Source organism: Marmota flaviventris, chromosome 10, assembly GCF_047511675.1.
Source record: "Marmota flaviventris isolate mMarFla1 chromosome 10, mMarFla1.hap1, whole genome shotgun sequence".
In the NCBI taxonomy this organism is placed as follows: Eukaryota; Metazoa; Chordata; class Mammalia; order Rodentia; family Sciuridae; genus Marmota; species Marmota flaviventris.
In genome coordinates this window covers 15,513,019-15,532,055 of record NC_092507.1, presented here as the reverse complement: position 1 = coordinate 15,532,055, position 19,037 = coordinate 15,513,019, and the positions used below count along the sequence as shown (strand labels likewise).

Below are 19,037 nucleotides of genomic sequence, written 5' to 3'. Positions count from 1 at the left end.
CATTCATCCAGCTTTAAAATCCCTGAGCTAGCCAGGTGTGACGGCGCAAGCCTGTAATCTCAGCCACTGGGGAGGCTGAGGCAGGAGGATCTCAAGTTAGAGCCAACCTCAGCAATTTAGCAGGGCCTAAGCAACTTAGTGAGACTCCGTCTCAAAATGAAATAAAAAGGGCTGCGGATGTGACTCAAAGGTAAAGTGCCCCTGGGTACCAGAAACAGAAAAAGAAGAGGGGTGGGGAACAACCCTTTTGAGATAGAGGAAAGAGGCAATCAGAGCTCAGACGGGAGACACCTGCCATTTTTATCTCCCCTCCCCTCCCCTCCTCGCCCAGCCCCCTGCATAGCCTTTCTAGCTTGATGGGGACACCCCCTGGACCCACCTAAGGGCTGAGAGTGGGGGGACCTCTTTCTTTACTGCCAGGCCTGATACCGACTGGCACTGGGGACCTCATTACTGAGGAGGGAACTCTTGAGAGGCCCTTCCTGCCTGCTAGGGTCTTGAGTCGGGGTCCTCCCCGCGGGGGAGGCCGGGGTCCCCATCTCCTCCGGGGCTCCGGGCCTGCGGGGTTCCGCTCGGAGACCAGCGAGGGAACCCGAGCCGCGCCGCTCAGGCCCCGCCCGCGAAGGTGGCGCGTCGCCGGCGGGCCCTCCCCCCATCCCGCGGCGGAGGCGGCGGGGACGGGCACCTCGGGGCGCAGCATGCGGAGCGTGTGGCCGCCGCGCCCGGTGGCCGCCGTGCTGTCGGCGCTGGGGGTGAGCGCGGGCGGGCGGGCGGGCGGCCGGCGGCTCGGGTGTCCCGGCCGGGGCGGGGCGCGGGCGCTTCCCCACTCGGGCGCGAGCCATGGAGGCGCTGAGGGAGTCCGTGCTGCATTTGGCCTTGCAGATGTCGACCTACAAGCGGGCCACGCTGGACGAGGAGGACCTGGTGGACTCGCTCTCCGAGGGCGACGCGTACCCCAACGGCCTGCAGGTAGGAGCCGGCCAGGCCCGGGCATGCGCGCTGGCGTGGCGCCGCCCCGCCCCGTCCCGTCCCGCAGGACCCCGGCCGCTCCCCGCGCGGAGGGTCCCCTGCTGGCCGCAGGGCCGCTGAGGCCGGCCGCTCCCCGCGCCTGGCCGGCCTGCCCCCGATCCCCCAGACACCTGCTCCCGGTCACGCCCAGGTGGCAGAGTCGAGCACCCCCTCGAGTCGAGTCGGCCCAGTTACCATGTCACAGAAGAGGCAGTCCCCGTGTTTGGTGGGACTTGTCCCGGGTCCCACAACCCACTGCTGGCGGGATCTAAAACTGCTCCAGCTTTAACATGAAAGTCCCTACATTCCACGCATGGCCCTGGGCAACCCACCCTATCTGGGGACATTACCCTTTCTTCCTGCCCCTTCCTGCCCCTCCCTGCCCCAGTACCTGAATTTCCTGGGGAAGGGAGGGGGAGGATATGGTCTTCTGTCCCCCTCTCCCTGCCCCTTTTCAACCTACTGGGGCAGCTGGATTCCTCCCTCCAGGGTCTGCCCTGTGGGAATCTGACACCCGGACTGGCCAGCTCCTGCCTGGCAGCAGAGCCGTGAGCCAGGCCACCTTTTGCTGTCCTTGCCCTGCACACCTGCCCCGGGGACAGTTCTTGCCAGGGGGTCAGCCCTGGTGGGGTTTGCACCTGGGCAGGTAGGGGTGGGAATGAATTGGAAATGAAGAGAACACCCAGGGTGGCCCTGTGATCTGAGAGAGGAGGAGTGTGACCCCCTCAGCCCAGGAGGACTTCTGGCAGTTAGACCAAGAGAGGTGTCTAGGAGAGTCTTGGGGCTGCTTGGGGAACTGAAATCCAGTCAGAACTCCTCCCAAGGGTGAACTTAGGAAGAGTGGGGACAGCGCAGCTCTGGACAGACACACCCCTGAGAAGCTGGAATTCAGACAGCAGTAAAGGGGAGTAGCATTGATTGAGTTCCTTCTCCAGTCAATTCTGTTTTGATTTTTTAGTGCTGGGGATTGAACCAGGGTCCTGGGTGCATGCTAGCCAAGTGCCGTACCCCTGAGCGATACCCCAAGTCCTCCGGACTAGTTAGGTAGGCCCAGGGATATCCAAACTCATATTCCAAGTGCTATACACACTAAGATTCAGTACTCCTACCTATGTGGTCCCACTTAACCTTCAGGACCACCACTAGGAGCTGCAGAGTGACTTCTCCCAACTCACAGATAGGGAAACTGAGGCCCTGAGAGGAGAATAACCCAACTTAGCTTGGTCACAGACCTAGAAGTCTGGGAGAGACAACCCAATCTGCCTAAATCTGCTTCCCTGTGAACCCTTCAGAGGCTAAATCCAGCCGGAAGTTATTTTTCTGTAGCAGGCATTTTTCCCTTCACAAATCAAAACAGAATCTAATCAGCAATCTTTTTTCCATCTCATCTTCCCCAGAAGGTTCTAAATATATCAGCACAAAAGTATCAGAATTCACAACAAAATCACATGCTGTGCCGTTATTCTGACAGCAGCCCACTTGGGTTTACAGCCTTTTTCAGATCAGCAGTACATTCATCCAGGTGCACCCCCTGGCAGAGTGCAGGGAGCCCACTCTGAAGCCAGGGACCCACTGGTGGGTGTGGGTGAGGTGCCGCGTCTCCATCAGTCCTCATTCCCTCATCTGTGAGATGGGATCAGAGAAAGTGCTTGGAATGCACACTCCAGCGTCTGCTAGGAGCACTGTTGTTTTTATGACCTATGAAGTAAGGGCCAGCATGGCCATGGTACAGATAGATGTCAAAACTGAGCCCTAGGGACAAGTTGGGGACATCCTGTGGCCATATCGCTGTCATGTGAATTGGAGGTCAGTTGGTATCCCCATGTCACACTGCCCAGCTGGGTATATTTTCCACTTGCCATGCAAGGAAAGGCAAAAGGGTTAGCCCAGGCTGGGACATTTCTGTGGGTACCTCACTTGGCTTGCTTGGTGCCCAGGGCAAAATTTTGTGAATTCTCCAGTGCCTGCGTTTCTGAGTTAAGACCTGTCTACCTCAACTTACAAGGCAGAGTTGGGTTTCTGCTGTTCTTTTTTTTTTTTTTTTTTTTTTTTTTGCAGTATTAGGGATTGAACTCAGGGGCACTCGACCACTGAGCAACACCCCTGCCTCCCCCTTTATTTTTTTAAGACAGGGTCTTGTTAATTTGCTGAGGCTAGCCTTGAATTTTCTATCCTTCTGCCTCAGCCTCCCAAGTCATTGTGCACCAAATGCACAGCTCAAGGCACACTTTTTTATTATTATTAATTCAATTCAATGCTTTTAATCCTTTGAAGGTCTTTTTCCTATAAAATCTTTACATGCTCATTTGTGGTTAAAAGAGAGAGAGAGAGAAATATAAAAAAGGATTTAAAAAGAAACAGAGATCCCACTGCTCAGAGATAATGGGTTCTAGTTTTTTCTATGCATACATGTGTGTGTTTGGTGCTAGAGATTGAACCTAGGACTTTGTGCATGATGCTGGATATGTGCTCTTCCATTAGCTACTTCCTTGGTCCCTTTTGTATGTATGTGTGTGTGTGTGTGTGTTTAAAGATAATTGAGCTCACTCTTTATGTGTCCTGAATTTTGCATTCAGTGCCATTTCATAATCATTTTCCATGTTAAAATCTTCCAAAACATGCCACCACTAAAAATCTATAGAGGGCTGAGGTTTGTGGCTCAGTGGTGGAGCGATTGCCTAGCACATGTGAGGCCCTGGGTTTGATCCCCAGCACCACATAAAAATAAATAAGTAAAATAAAGATATTGTGTCCATCTACAACGAAAATATTTTTTTAAAAAATCTGTAGCTTTTGTGCATATTATTTATTCAATCTAGTATAGATGAACAATTAGGGAAATTATCATCACACTACAGGTGACCATCTATAGCCTTTCAGGTTATTCCATGGTCTGGATGCTTGAAACATAACTGCTCCCTCCATGTTAGCCTTTTAAAGATGGACTGTGAACCCCCAAATCTTCCTCTTTTAATTGGCAACTATAAAAATAAGCTATTTGACAGCCATGGTGGTGTACATCTATCATCCTAGCTGCTTAGGAAGCTGAGGCAGGAGGATGGCAAGATCAAGGCCAGCCTTAGCAACTTAACGAGACCCTGTCTCAAAATAAAAAATAAAAAGGGCTGCGGGTGTAGCTCCTGAGTTAAATCCTCAGTACCAAAAAAAAAAGAAGAAGAAGAAGCAATTAGCTCTAATTCCAAAGTGATCAACACCAATAGCTAATAAATGAAAATATAAATTTTCATCTCTCAGCTACACTTGCCACTTTTATTACTGGATGTGTTAACAAAGTGCTGAATTTAGCTGGAGGAAAGTTCTACCTATGCCTTATTTGAAAGCAGTTTTCCTTTATCTTATTATCTTATTTTAGGCGAATTACTTACAATCCACTCAAATGAGTTGTTTGAGGGCTAAGCCTATTTTTATTTATTTATTTAATTTTTTTTTTTTTTTTGTCTTTTCTTTCTTGGTGCTAGGGATCAAAGCCAGGGATTTGTGCACACGAGGCAAGCGCTTTCCCGCTGAGCTACATCTCAGCCTCTAAGGCACCTCGTCCTAACCTGGAGCCCTCGCTCTGTCCCTCGTGGCCTTAGACCTGAAAGCAGCTCACTCACACAGCTTTATAAAATGGGTTAATAATGTTGCAACTCACCTCTGGGAGCTGCTGCAAGTATTCAAATGAGGCCACAGAGGTGAAAGTGGTCTCAGTGCTCAGAGCACAGACCTGGCTGCTAGCAGAATTCTCCGAGAAAGTCACCGTCTCAGGCCTTATGTACCAGCTTTCCCTGCCTGGGCCTCGGCCTGCTAAAGTCGGAGCCTGGTCGCCCCACACTTGTACACTTCAGGGGCTTGAAGGGAAGTAGCCTTGGTTGCCCCTGCAGCCAACCTGGGAAGCCTCCAGCCACAACCTGTGACACTCATCCAGTGATTTCTCAAAATCTTTTAGTTTTATTTTTTAGGAATACTGAGATATTTAAGTTCATAGGGCAGTGATTTGGAGGGTGATTCTGGAGGCAGACCCATTCAGGACTTAAAAAAGCCTTCTCTGCTTAGCAGGGGGCCTTTCAACTCTCTACCAGTTACAAGATTAGACTCTTGGCCTGAAGGTTCTAGAATCTGAGACAGTCCCATGTGGGGCTTCATCCCAGCTTCCTCACTTAAGAGAGGGGACACTGATGAGGCCCAGAGGCTGCCCAGGCGCATGTGATGGAGGCTCGGCCGGCCTCTGACTTCTTTCTTCCCTGTGCCACAGAGATCTGGGTATTCATTCTGGAAATCAAAGACAGCTGGGAAGTGCTTCTCTAAATATCGGACCTGCAAGGTGTCCCCTCCCCTATGATGGGAAAATTTTAAGCTATTACTCAAAGATCAGGCTTGGGGACCGGATGGTAGGGAGGGCTCAGGCAGATGGCGGGGGACAAGGCACCATAGGTTTGCTCTGGGCTGACCCCAGTGGCCTCAGCAGGAAGTCCACCTCATGGAAACTGTAATGAAAGAAACTTCCCCAAACTGACACCCTTGTGGAGGCAGGGGCCCCCCGCTAGGTCACGGTCTGTCTGTTCTGAAAGGCTGACTCCAGGGCAGCCTGGTCCCCTGCCAGCCCTCAGAGCAGCTGGGCTTCTGGAGGCAGGGGGTGGGCTCCCCACCAGACCTTTGAAAATGGCTTCCTGTCTGCCGCTCCATGCGGCCTGGTCACTGGGGGACCTGGCTCCCCGACTCTGAGAGCCAGGCTCCCCGCCCCTGCTGCTACTGGCGAGGCTCCTGGGCCCCAGGCGGTCCCCGTCCTCACCTGCAGAACTCGTTCTTGCTGAAAGGCTAGGTGAGCCGCACACTTGGTTCTGTAACCGAATCTTTATCCCCGATTAGGGCTTTGTTTTTTTGGCTGTGGAAACCCTGGGAACTCCTGGGCCCGGCAGCTCAGTTCTCCCCACCCCCCCACCCCCAGGCTTTTCTGGATCCAGTGCTTCCTCCTTGGTCTCCTCCGCTGCTCTCTGCGGGGAGACTCTCCTTTCCCTACTGCTTTCGTTCTCTCTGTGCCTCACAGGATGATGCTAGGAAATAAGGCCAGCCAGCGGGGAGCGCCCACCCGGCTCGCAGCTCCATCTTCCAGCCTTTGGCTCTGGACTTTGGCCAAGGGCCACTTCCCAGTGATGTTCCCCAAGATGGATTGGGCTGCTTGCCACTAATCCTCTGCCCTCTAACTGGCCACAGCCCAGTCTCCCATGATTGACAGGCCCTTGTTACTAAAAGGAAAGCGAGAAATCGCTCACCTCTCCCCTTGCTGTGACATCATCTCCTGGGATGGTCCCCAGGGTCCTATGCAGGGGGCAAGGCAGGTGCAGTGGGGGCTCAGAGAAAAGGGACTTGGCTGAGCAGGTGGCCGGAGGGAGCAGAGTGGTACCTGGCCCAGCCTCTGCCCTGTCCGTTGCACCCAGAATTGGCCAGTGCTGCCAGGTGACTTTCCCTGCCCCGGGGAGCTGCCTCTGGATCCGCTCTGCCCTTCGAGGTGAGGCCTGAGCAGAAACCAGGAGGCCTTGGCCCGGCAGCACAAGTCGAGCCAAAAACATGCCACGGGTTAAGAATCTCTTTTCAGATTCTGTTTGTGGTTCTTGCCTGGAACTATGAGTTTTTAATTCAATTCTGGCCTAATTCTAATTTAATTTCCAGCAGACACCATCTGTTTAGATTCAACACTTTGCTTGACATCGAACAAGGACTCCCAGCTTGACTCGGCTCCTCTGGCACGTGGCACGGTCGCCTTGGGACGGGGCGCCAGTCCTGGAGAGATGGGGCGCCTCATTGTCCTCTCTCCTTATTCTTCTCCTCCGCCCCCCTTCTGTGCTTCTTCTGGAGCTAACGCTAGTACCTACTCTTAGGGACAAAACCAGAATCATACCGTCTGTGACAAATCAGAAGGCTCAGGACGCCAGGCACGCAAGCATTTCCCAGCTGCCATCAGTGCCTCTTCCTCCCCGTGCTCCCCGCTCCTCCCTCTTCTGCCTTCTGGTTTGTCCCCCCCTCTTCCCCCTCCTCAGTACCTCTGCTCTGGCTGGCCTCCGTGTCCCCTCACCTCAGCATTTTTGAGTCTCCCAACATGGCGAGGGTGTCCTGTGTCTCCCCAAGCCTCGTGGTGTGCCCTCCAGCCTCCTAACGCTGGCTGCAGCAGAGGGGAGCCTCTGCACCCTGTGAGCTGAGCCACAACGGCTGGGGCAGGAGAGGCCACGAGGAGGAGGAGGAGGAAGGCCGCGACAAGTCCAGGGGCAAAACCATGGCCAGGCAGAGGGCACAGTGACCGTGTCTCCAGGGGAGGCAGTGCCTGCCTCAAACCCATGGGCCCCTCTGATTATCAGTGCCCAGGTAAATGGGATGAGGTCACCGATGCCTAAAAAAGCACCTTATGAACTTTTGAGTGCCGTGTGTGTGTGTGTGTGTGTGTGTGTGTGTGTGTGTCTGAGCACCGATGGCTTTCACCTTAATACAAGGCTTTTTTTTTGGGGGGGGGGGTACTGGGTATCAAAACCAGGCTTGCATTACCACTGAGCTACCTTCCAGTCTTTTTTTATTTTATTTTGAAACAGGGTCTTGCTAAGTTGCCCAGGCTGGCCTTGAACTTGCTGTCCTCCTGCCTCAACCTCCCACTTGCTGGGATTAAAGGTGTTGCCACCATGCCCAGCTTAATATAAAGTTTAACTAATCGAAGTAACATGGTCAGAAATCTTTGCGCGCCCCACCCCATTTTTTTTTCTGCAGTGCTGGGGATAGAACCGAGGGCCTTACACACGCTGGGCAAGTGCTCCACCACCGAGCCACATCCCCGGCCCTTTTTGTTTTTATTGTGAGACAGGATCTCACTAAATTGCTGAGACTGGCCTTGAACTTGCGATCCTCCTGCCTCAGCCTCCCCCATAGCTGGGATTAAAGGCTGCGCCACCGCACCCAGCCTGGGTCTCCCCGTTTTAAAAAAGCATTTTACGGGGTCCCAGCAGGCAGCGGCCCCCTCCCTCTGCTGACCCACCACCGGTGTCGGAGCCTCCCGGATGTCCGTGAAAGTGTCACCGATTCTCAAGTTCCTTTCTCAGTTTTAGGACACAATTTTTCTTCCACAGAAAGTTCTCGTGTTCCCCTTTCTCTGGTGCAGCAGTTCCCAGTCCTCTCCTGCCAGGAGAGTCCCTGAGGATGGCCACAGGGCCCTCTCCTGGCTCTAGAGAGCCCCTCCTTGTGCTGCTTGGAGTCTGGGTCTCCTTAAACCCCCCGGCAGGCTGCCTTGGCCTCCTTAATGTCTCCCTATCTCCCTTCCCCTCCTTGGCAGGCCTCACTCCTTTCTCCCAGCCCTTCCCAAAGGGCAAATCTAATGCTGTCTCTCCAGGCCCCAGGAGGCAGTCCGCCTTCTTTAGCTTATAGCGCCCTGTGGGATCCAGGCCTCGCACCCCTCACCAACTCCTACTTACTCTTCAAGACCCAGCCCAGACATCACCTCCTCCAGGAAGCCTCCCCAGACTGAAACCCTGCCCACCCCAAACTTTTCTTGGTCTGCCTGCCTGCTGCGCAAGAGCAGTGGAAAGCAAAACAGTCCACCTTCCCGTCAGCGTTTCCAGTGTGGCCTGAGTTGGTGCCCAGCTGTTTGTACCGGGAGGTCATGACACTGCGCCAACCCCCACCCTCAGGAGACCCTTCCTGTCCTGTGGCCCTGGCTTTTGCAGGAAGTACCTCTAAGAACAGTGGGGAACCCAGGGCAGGCTTTGGGTGTGCGTGGCCTGGGCTGAGAGCTGTTGTCTGCTCTGTCCCTGGAGCTGGAGGGCCCGCCACACCCTCTTGCTTCCCCCCATTGTGCCTCCTTTCCTGTTGAGCCGGGAGGTGGGGGACATTTTCCCTCCCTTTGAGGACCTGCCTGCCCGGAGCTGTTTCTCCTTGTGTTTTCCGCAGCATCTCCCGAGACCCCCCCTCTCTGGCCCTCCCTCTCGTGGGCTCTGGGGTCTGCAGACTCCGCCCCTTGAGCTGTGTGCTGGGAGGTGGGGTCGCACCCGCTCCCCCTCCGCTCCCTCAAATGTAAAAAGAGGACTCATCAGGTTGCTCTAGTGGGGCTGGGAGGGCTCTCTGAGCTAAGGGCGTCCCTGCTCTGGGAAGCCTGAGCCGTGGTCAGCCTTGTCCCCAGCTCTGTGGACGTGGGGGCTCTGAGGAGAGCCCAGCTGGACGCCCGCAAGTCCAAACATCCTGTTCTTTCTTGAACTCCCTCCTGGAGCCACAGGGAAACGCTGTAGGTTTTTTTCATCTACTCCTATCGGGTGACACGGAACACACAAGCCTGGCTGGCTTGAGCTGCCGGCTCTCTGACGGGTGGAAGCAGGTCCAAGCTACTGAGCAGGGTGGCGGCTCCTTTCCTGGATTAGGGCTGACTCTGTGGGAACTGGACCACCCCTGAGTTAGGAGGGCAGCCCTGATGCCTCCCCAGGGCCCGGGCCTGCCGTGGAGCCCCTTCCTCCTGGGCAGGGGGCACCCCGGGCACCTGTCCTCCCCACCCCTCCTGCCTCCTCCCCTGCAGGTGAACTTCCGCAGCCCCCGGAGCGGCCAGAGGTGCTGGGCAGCACGGACCCAGGTGGAGAAGCGGCTGGTGGTGCTGGTGGTACTTCTGGTGGCAGGACTGGTGGCCTGCCTGGCAGCTCTGGGCATCCAGATCCAGACAAGTAGGTGCCTCTGTGTCTCGTGGTGGGCTCGACGCCCTCCTGCCCCCGCCCTGTCCAGCTGTGCGAGGGCAGCTTCCTGCTCAAGCTGGACTGGCTTCCAAGGCCGAGCAGGGGGCTGGGCCTGCTGGGCTCAGGGAGCTGAGGATAGACCGAGCCCAGGGAGGTGGGCGGCTGGATGGTATGAAAGTCTTGGAACCAGAAGGACCAGCAAGTTCTCAACTGTGACCTGGAAAAGCCACGTCACTTCCCAGAGCCTTCGTCTTCTCTACTTTAAATGGGTAAGCAGTGCCCAATTTGGAGATGGCTCTGAGGATGTACCTGGCGCCTGAGAGGACTTCCTCAGCTCGGTTCTGGGCACTGCTGTTGTTAGGACGTGGGACGGTTAGACAGGCTGCCACTGCCTGCTGTCCTCAGCCCCAACAGACTAGCAACAAAGGCTTCTGTTTACTGTACACCTCCCACGGGCCAAACGCCTGTCATTTAAGGCTGTCGCCTCCTGTCCTCCTCAGAGCACCCCTGCAAGGCGTGGTTGCTTTGGGTCCTTTTCCATATGAGGAAATGGGCATAGACCAAGTAACTTGTCCAAGCTTACGCAGCCAGTGGGGGTCGAGTGGCAGGTTGAGTGGAGAAGTTTGCACAGGCTGCCGGCTCCTGAGGGCTCTGGGGCCCAGGCCCTGCCCACCCGCTTTGTAATCAGGAGGCACTCCGGAGCATACCAGGACCCCCAAAGGAGCTCAGCTCTGTGACCCAAGGCCTTCGCACCTCTCTGTAAGTGGTGTGTCTGTTCCATCCCACATGGTGATGCCATGGGGCCTCTCAGGTCCTGCGGTCAGGGGTCTGAGGCTGGATCTCATGTCCAGCTGCGTAGATCCAGTCAGTGCCTCATTGCTCAGCCCTTACACAACCCAACAGGGTAGATTCAGGTTACAACCAAGGCCAGGGGCCCACTCTCCTGTACCCCCACATCCTGCTTTCTGCTGGTCCACCTGGTGAGCAGCCCCAGGGGTTCCATCCACCAACTTGGTCACTCACCCCATCAGAGAGTTCATGGCTGTATTGAGCCTTTGCCACTGTGAAGTTGCTGACCTGTGAGGGTAGCCATGTTGGGCTGGGGTGGGGAGGGCCCTTGGGGGCCTGAGGAGAGGGCAGAGACTTCATCTGAGTCACCCCTGCATCCCTCTTGTATGGGACCCATATCATTCATTCATTCCACAAACGTGACGGGTGCTTACTCTGTGTACAGGCACTGAGCTAAGGACCTGTGTAATACTTAAGAAATAATCACTTGATTATTTAACTATTTAATGGTTTATGGGCTTTTTACCAAATGTGCCTGGCCCAGCAGGTGCTTAATGCCTATTTGATTCATTAATTACTAATCTCCAGACTTTTAACCATATGTGCCTGGCATTGTGCCTGCATATCTTAACTGTGCAAACAGTAAATCGAATAGACGAAATTTTCTTAGAGATCCTGCACCTACTAGAAGAAAAAGTAGGCCCAGATCTTCATCATGTTGGCCTAGGAACTGGAAGTTGGAGTGAACCACAGAGTAGGAGGATTAAGCCTTTCTCTGCCGAGTGTGTATACCTGACTGTGCAGGTGTGAGTTGCGAGTGTGTGCATGCACCTCTCTGTCAACAGGGCACAAGCAGATCTTCCTCACCCTGAAGCTGCCACCTTACCTTGTCCTCATCGAAGTCAGTCCAGAACAGCTGGCCAGTCAGTGTGGAGCCTGGCCAGCCCCGTTGCTCAGCTCATGGCCCAGGACCCGGGGAGTGGGGCAGATTCAGCAGCCAGTGTTGCCTGCGACCATCCCTAGGAGTTCCTGCCAGGAAGTTTCTTCACCGGGAACCAAAAGGGAACCCCCAGGGTCAGCTCCTAGCAATCAAACCCAAAACACTTCTGCCAAGTGGGGCCCACACGGAAGAATCCTGCTTCTGCCTCGTGTTCCTGGCTCTCGGGGCCTCAGGCAGATTTTCCCTGGCCTGGACCCGGGAGAGGAATGAGCCGGGCAGAGGATCAGTGACCCTGGGCCACCTGAGAAAGCAGTGGCCACCTCGGATGTTGACAGTAACCTCGTTACCCAGCAGTAGGTGCTGACATTGGCCACAGATGCGCAAACATCAGGCCAGTCAAGGCAGATCCTCTGGTGATTCTACAAGACCCGCCAGTGAGTATATCTGGCCAGTGAAGTGCATTCCCGTCCACCCTCCTACTAGGCCCTCCCTCCCGGAAACTCTCAGGTGCTTTGCAGACAGCAGCCGCCAAACAAACAATTATGTTCTCCCAGGAAATATTTCAAAGCATCTTTGATGGCACTATCCAGATGAATGCTTTTGACGTGGGTCTGGTTCCTGCTTCTCAGCTGACCACACACCCTAAAGGGAAGAAATATGAGCCCTGCTGCAGGTGGTGACAGGCGCTGGGCAAGGCACTTTCATTCAATCACTTGTTCATTCCACAGACGTGTATTGAAGAGCTGCCTGATGCCAAGCACAGTGACAAGAAGAGGACATAGAGGAGCAAGGGAGATATCTGACCCACCCTGAAGCTCATATTCTAGTGCAGGAGGTGGATAGGGAGATACAGTCGTGACCCAGTGCAAACACCCAGTCAGCGAGGGACCCAGAGGGGAAGAGGGTCTGGAAAGGTTTCCCTAAGGAACGGAAGCCTTGGATGAGCAGGGCGGGAAACCATTAATTAACTAACCAAATATACATTAAGACCTGCTTGGCCAAGACTATTTGTTTAAAGATCGTCAAACCCTAGAATAGTTAGATAACCCAACAGTCACTGCCCGGGCCCAGCCAGGAACCCAGGGCAGTGTCTGCAGAGGAGGCGCCCGCTGAAGATGCCACCTGCAGGACCGACTCTAGGTGCTGGTTTCTGCTTTTGTCTTCAACCCTGAGCCCCTCAGCACTCTGCCTTCTGGGTCTTTCCACCAGCCAGGATCGTGCCAAGCTTTACTTCCTGTGGTTTGGGTGTAACAACAATAGGTATTCTTTTTCTTTCCCAAATATGAAGTTTTATCATAATAGTGAATAGGCCTTGTCAAGCCACACACAAGTTCTCTTCCGCCCTCCCCCATAAAGAGTCCTGTCGTCGCTGTGGCTGGGGACGGGGACATGCAACTCTGAAACTCATGACAAGCTCATCTGGAAATATTGAAAATGGCAGCTTCAGTCCTGCCATAGAAGAGATGCTCTGGGTTCACGCACAGTAGCTCAGTAATTTTTAATTACTGCCTAATCTCAAAATTAAGTCACCCTGATTTTCTTGCTGCTGTGTGACTCCTCTGAGCCCTTCATCCACCTGAAGGACTTGGTGTTTGTCAGCTGAGGGGGATAAGCCCCCGGGGGACCTGCTCAAGACCCTCAGCCCTGCTGGTATTGTTTCTGAGTGAGCTGAAGGCTGCAGTCTTTCGTCCTCTCTAAAGATTAGCCGGCACCCCAGACCTGTCTGGTGTACCCTGTGTGATGGGATCATGTGAGGTCTTCCTGTCGTCACTGTGAAATGGACCCTGGAAAAACAGAGGCTCAGAGGTTTTGTTTTTGGTTTTCGTTGGAAGTGCTGGGGGTTGACCCAGGGCCTTCGGTGACAGAGTGCACACTGCCGAGCTGTGCCCCCAACCCAGGCTCGGCAGGAGGTCTCTGCGCCAGACTGCAGAGGCAGAAGCGGAAAGTTGAGATTTGAACCCAGATCTACCAGTCTCCAAAGCTACCCAGCCTCACTGCCTCCCTGTGTGGTGAAGGAACCAATCCTGCCAGTCAGGCCACTCCAGCCCCTGCTGTGGCCACCAAAGAGGAGACGGACAGCAAGAAAACCCGGCCTTGGGGCTGCTGGGCCAGGACAGGCCAGCGTTCGGCTCTCAGCTCTCCCGTGCGGCTGGATGACCTTGGTCTGGTCGCTCTCGCAGAGCCTCAGTTTCCTCAGGGATATTCCACCCGCATCTGATGCTGGAGCGAGGGTTGAAAGACCGTGAATGTGTGTGGTGGTCCTGGTGCCCAGCCTGTTCAGGAAGCAGTCCCCCCTGTGGCCTGGGTGGCTCCTGGGGGCAGGCCATGAGGCGGGCAGGTTCATTCGTCCTGCGGCCTCAGGGAGCCTCTGGGGACCTGCCAGGTTGGTCCCTTGCGAGAGCTCATCAGACAGCCTTGAGGCAGGGTCCGGCCCTTGCTCATGCCTTTGGCAAACCAGCCTCTCAGGTTGTTTCTGTTTATTTATTTATTTATTTTTTTGGTTTAGGGTTGTTCGCCACCGCCCCCCCTCAATTGGGACAAGCAGCTCTCCTGCCTGGTGAGGGAATGGCTTCTCTCAGTCCTTTCCCTGCCCTGAGTCCTGGTACCATATGTCCGCATCACCCAGTTGGCTCCTAGTCAATGTTCAGTTTAGTTTTGTAAATAAGTGGCAGTTTCTCCTGGTGTGTTTTGACTTTGCTTATGTAACATGTGTGTCCCCAACAGAAGGGTCGGCTCCTGAAGGGAAGGACTGCCTCCTGTCTCCCCGCCTCACACACACTCTGTACTCGGCAAAGGGCCTCAGTATTGATTTTGTGGAGTAGATGAGTGCGTGAATGAGTGGATAAGTGTGTTGAGCATCGGGGAATAATAAGAAGTCAGAGAATCTCTGTGGAGGGAAGGGTTGATTAAGGGAAAAGCACCCCTGGGTGTGCTGGTGCCCACCTGTAATCCCAGATTACGTCGGAGGCCCAGGTAAAAGGATAGGACATTTGAAGTCACCCTCAGTTTAGCAAAACTGTCTCAAAGTAAAAAAGGCTGGGGATGTAGCCCTGGGGTGATGAGCCCTTGGATTCAATCCCTAGAAAAAAAGCACCTGGGCTCTAGGTACTTTTAAGCCACAGAAGGGATTTTAGGCAACGGGCAGAAGTCTTGTTTCACAAACCAGAAGATCGTGAAGCTGCCGGAACCCTTTCTTGTTCGGGGTCTAGTGACCATCCAGTTCCAAGTCTGTTCGGTCAGGGCAAGGGTGGAGCTCGTGTGCTGGGGTCCCTAGGCCACCTGCGCTGCCCTCCGCAACCCTCCTCCCTGCCCATCACTGACTTTTTTCCCTTACCCCTCCAGGAACACCCCCAGTGTGCCTGAGCGAGGCCTGCGTCTCGGTGACCAGCTCCATCTTGAACTCCATGGACCCCACGGTGGACCCCTGCCAGGACTTCTTCAGCTATGCCTGTGGGGGCTGGATCAAGGCCAACCCCGTGCCTGATGGCCACTCACGCTGGGGGACCTTCAGCAACCTCTGGGAACACAATCAAGCCATCATCAAGTACCTGCTGGGTAAGCACCAATGGGGACACTAAGGAATGGGCTGCAGGGGGCGCCACCTACTGCACCTGCCAGCCAGGCCTGGTCAGAGGAGGGGCATTGCCCTGTCACTCGCTGTGGGGCCCTGCTGTGTGAGTTATTCATCTCTAGTCTCAATTTCTTTGTGTAACAGCATTAATAACATCCAAACTGTAGAGTTGTTTTGTTTGAGGTGCTGGGAATCAAACTCAGGGCCTTGCATATGTTAGGCAGGTGTTTTGTCAAAGTTTTGAAACAGGGTACTTGCTAAATTGGCCAGGGTGGCTTCAAATTTGCAATCCTCCTGCCTCAGCCTCCAAAGTAGCTGAGATTACAATCATGCACCATTGCGCTCAGCCCAAACTGCAGGGCTTTGAGCACTACAGAACACACTGTGTTGCGTCAGCCCGTCTGTGACATATACCAGGCACACAGGAGCTGGTAGCTGTGGTCATTTTATTTTCTGGCTTTAGGATGCAGCATCGTCCTTGACTAGCATTGACTGAGTTTTGAAAGCTGTGAGCAAATGGAGTCAAGGCTGGACATACCACATCAGACTTTAACGCTACGGCCCAATGAAAGTTCTAACAGCTTATCAGAGAGTTAAGTTCTCCACGTAGGCAGGGGTCTTCCATGGCCTCACAGACTCTCCAAAGTACTTTTGACTTTGGGGTTGATGGTTTCATCCTCAGATTCCAATCCCTGTCTCCCTTGTTTGCAGCTGTATTTCTGGTTCATGTTGTTGAATTCCCATCAGCCCCATGGAACCCAAAGGGAGTTCCAGCGCCGGGCTACACCCCAGTCCTGACTCAAACCCCTTGGCAGTAGGGACCTTTTCCTGCTGCCCCCTGCTGTCCCCTGTCCTGGGACCCTAAATGCTGGGAAGGGCCAGATTACGAAAAAAACAATCCATGCAGCCATGCTGGACAGACCTTGGTTTTGACAAATACTCATTAACTTTTTGAAAACCACTCAAGACACCCGAATAGATAAAATGGAAGAAGCTACCTGAGAGGGGACAAATCTTCTCAAAAGGACAGTCATCTCCTTACGAGACAGGAAATGATTCTAATTTGACAGTTATGAAATCAAGGCAGCTGGGGCTCTTGGTGAAGGTGGGAACATGTACACAGGTAAAGGAGTCCTTGACTCGCTCGTGCCTCGTGCTGGGGCACAGCTGCCACCAGGTAAAACCTGCTTGTCCTTTCTCCTTGACCCGGGCAGTTCCTGGATGGGATGCCCCTCAGCACCCAGTGCAGCGACAGCCTCCTGCTGGCCCCCCAGGGATGGAGCAGGGTGGTATGCGAACGGAGAGTGAAGGAATCTGCAAGCCAAAATGGCCAAGCCTCAGACTGAGATGGCCCCCAGCCATCTGAGGCCACCAAAGGTGTCTTCCAAAGGGGGTGCCGCCTTTTGTTTCAGATCTGGAAGCTCAAGTGGCAAATATGTCTCTGGTTTCAAGGCTACAACTCAGGACAGTCCCTTCCCCAGTGCCCAGTGACACAGCCCGGGCCTTGGCAGGACCATAATGAAGCAGCGGGTGGTCCAGACATGTAGCGAGGTGGGCTGGCCCCCTGCTGCAGCTGCAGGAGCTGGGTTCAGTGCCGACTCTCACTGAGGGGTCTGGGCCAGTCCCGGAGCCTGGTTTTTCATTGACACACTGGCAACCATGCTCCTCTGAGTTGTAAAATTTAATGGGAAAATATGTGTAAAGAGCTCTCCTCAGTCTGCATGTGGTGGTTGCTGTTTGCGGTGGTAGTACTCTCATTCCTCACGTTAATCCCCGCACAGGACTGTACGGTTCACAGAATGCTTTTGAACTGTCATCCCATTTTATCCTGTAGGGTGGGAGCTGGGGAGGTATCGTTCACCTCATTTGATAGATGAAAAAACTGAGGTTCAGAGAGGTCCTCAAGATAGGCTCATAGTTGGCCTGATTCCTGGTCATGTGCCCTTTCCCCTGTCCCATGCCCTCTCCTCAGGTATGAGGGACAGACATAGCTCCCTTGTCACTGTGTTGAAGGGAGCACAGAACACTGAGGGCTGAAGGAGAGTGGGAAGGACACTGGCAGTTTTTGAGTGTCTGTTATTTTAGGCTGTTTATATCTACTGCCTCTTTAATTCTCATTAGCATCCTGGGACTTAGGGATTATCGTTCCCATTTTATAGATAAGGAAACGGAGGCTCAGAAATGTGAGATAATTTTGCCAAGAACAGACCTTCATTCCAGAATGGAGGGGGGCTCGTGCTCTGGGGGGCAGAGAGCATCGAGGGGGGGAGGGAAAAAGAAGGGCAGTTAGGCCCAGAACCAGTCCTTTTGCTTTGTGGTCAGGGGCGCTGGCCTCCCACTAGCCTGGAGCTGATTCTTACTGGGAGGACCTTAGACCTGTGCCAAGATTGGATCCATCCTGTCCTGTTCCCTGTACGTTGGCAGGGCTCATGAGGAGTGGCCTCCAGGCCTGGGCCGTAGCCTTACATCACCGTGTCCCTGAGAGTCCCCGTTGTACATGGAAAACTGCTCTGAGCCGGGCACAGAACAGCCAGCACCAGGCGATCAAACCCTTGACCCCACCCAGGGCCAGGGGCTGATAGTATCAGGAGGCAGACCAGAGAGCTGCGAAGTCTGGTGGCCTTGGCGTGTGAGCTTGGCCGCTGCCAAGTGACCTGCTTCTCTCCACCGTAGCTCCAGTCTCTGTGAAATGGAGCCAGTGCCACCGGGAGTGAGTCTGCTGTGACACTGACTGGCATGTGGTGGTTCAGAGGGCCATGCACAGGGCCTGGCACCCACCGAGGGCTCAGCAGGGCATAGGCGCCCTTCTTGGTGGAGTGGGTTCCAACCGGACTTCATCCTGACAAGCTGTGTGACTGCAGAGAGCCACCAGCCTCTCAGGCCTCAGCTGTCCACCTGTGAAGTGGCTGCAGCTCACATGGTTAATAAGGATGCTCTAAGGGAAAGAATCACTGCTTATTTTGTTTCTCAGGGAAGCACTGACGCGGACCTGGTTCCAGAGCAGGCAGTACAGGCACGTCCGCGCCACCGAGGCTCTTGGGTTACTTCATTTTATTCCTGTGGTACATTCAAGTAGGCACCAGTATATTCCCATTTTACAGATGAGACTCACAAAGACAAAAGAAATGTATTTCTCAGGAAAAGGTGGAGCTGGGATCAGCTATGGGGTCTCAAAACTTCTGTCCTTTGTCTCCTGGCTCTCCTGAAGTCAGATTCCCACAGACAGGCCCCGAGTGACGCTGCTCAAGAGATTGGCTGAGCAGCGCCTCCGGCCTCCCGGCTCCCATCTGCAGTGGCTGCTTGGTCGAGCTTTGCAGGCCAGCCGAGCCCTGGCCCAGGCCTGACTCAGTACTGGGGTTACCTTCGCGTCACACTGACCAGAGGCTTGGAAGGCACATCCTGGGGTCCCGTCCCCATCAGGGTTACTCCTGGGGATTAGTCTAGAACAGCCCCTCACCTGTGGGCCTCGATACCTGGGGCCTCAATACCTGGGTGGACACTGGAACGAGAGAGTGCTCAGGCTCCTCTGAGGTCACCCGGAGCAGACTTCTTTCTAGATGGACAGAGGAAAAGGATATTTGCAGTGCCGGCAAGGACGGCGTCCACTGGTCCAGAGAACAGAAATTATCATCCATGTGCCAGTGAGCTTGGGCAAGCCGTGCGTTTCTCTCATGGGTGAATTCACCCCAGGCCCCTCAGGAAATCCAGAGACCTGGAGCAGGTGGGCTGAACTAGGCCCAGTGCCACTGTGGTGTGCCCTCCTTGCAGCCTGCTGGCTGGAGGGTGCGACCTCAGCTGTTCAGAACACAGGCGCCTCACTGCACTCTGCCACTCCCCCAAGGGACATACAAGCACTACCTTGTGGACTTAGGGGAGACAAGAGTGTGGCCTCACCAGGTACAGGGGCGCAGGCCTGTAATGCCAGCCACTTGGGAAGCCAAAGCAGGAGGATCACAAGTTCGAGGCCAGCCTCAGCACCTTAGCGAGGCCCTAAGCGACTTAGTGAGACCCTGTCTCAAAATGAAAAATAAAAGGG

At 54.4% G+C, this 19,037-nt stretch overlaps 1 protein-coding gene across 2 annotated transcripts in view; it reads left to right on the top strand.

Annotated features, from left to right (window-relative positions):
• The window catches only part of Ece1 (endothelin converting enzyme 1), a 94,988-nt gene that overhangs the window by 42,518 nt on the left and 33,433 nt on the right, over positions 1–19,037 (top strand). Inside the window, exons 1-4 of one of the 2 annotated variants that reach the window (XM_027937278.2) lie at positions 649–752; positions 883–969; positions 9,551–9,692; positions 14,773–14,985. In XM_027937278.2, coding sequence (XP_027793079.1) covers positions 699–752; positions 883–969; positions 9,551–9,692; positions 14,773–14,985 — 496 coding nt within the window. In that variant the 5' untranslated portion in view covers positions 649–698. Of the gene's footprint in view, positions 1–648; positions 753–882; positions 970–9,550; positions 9,693–14,772; positions 14,986–19,037 lie in introns of those variants that run through there. The other variant, XM_071617443.1, reaches the window with a different exon arrangement.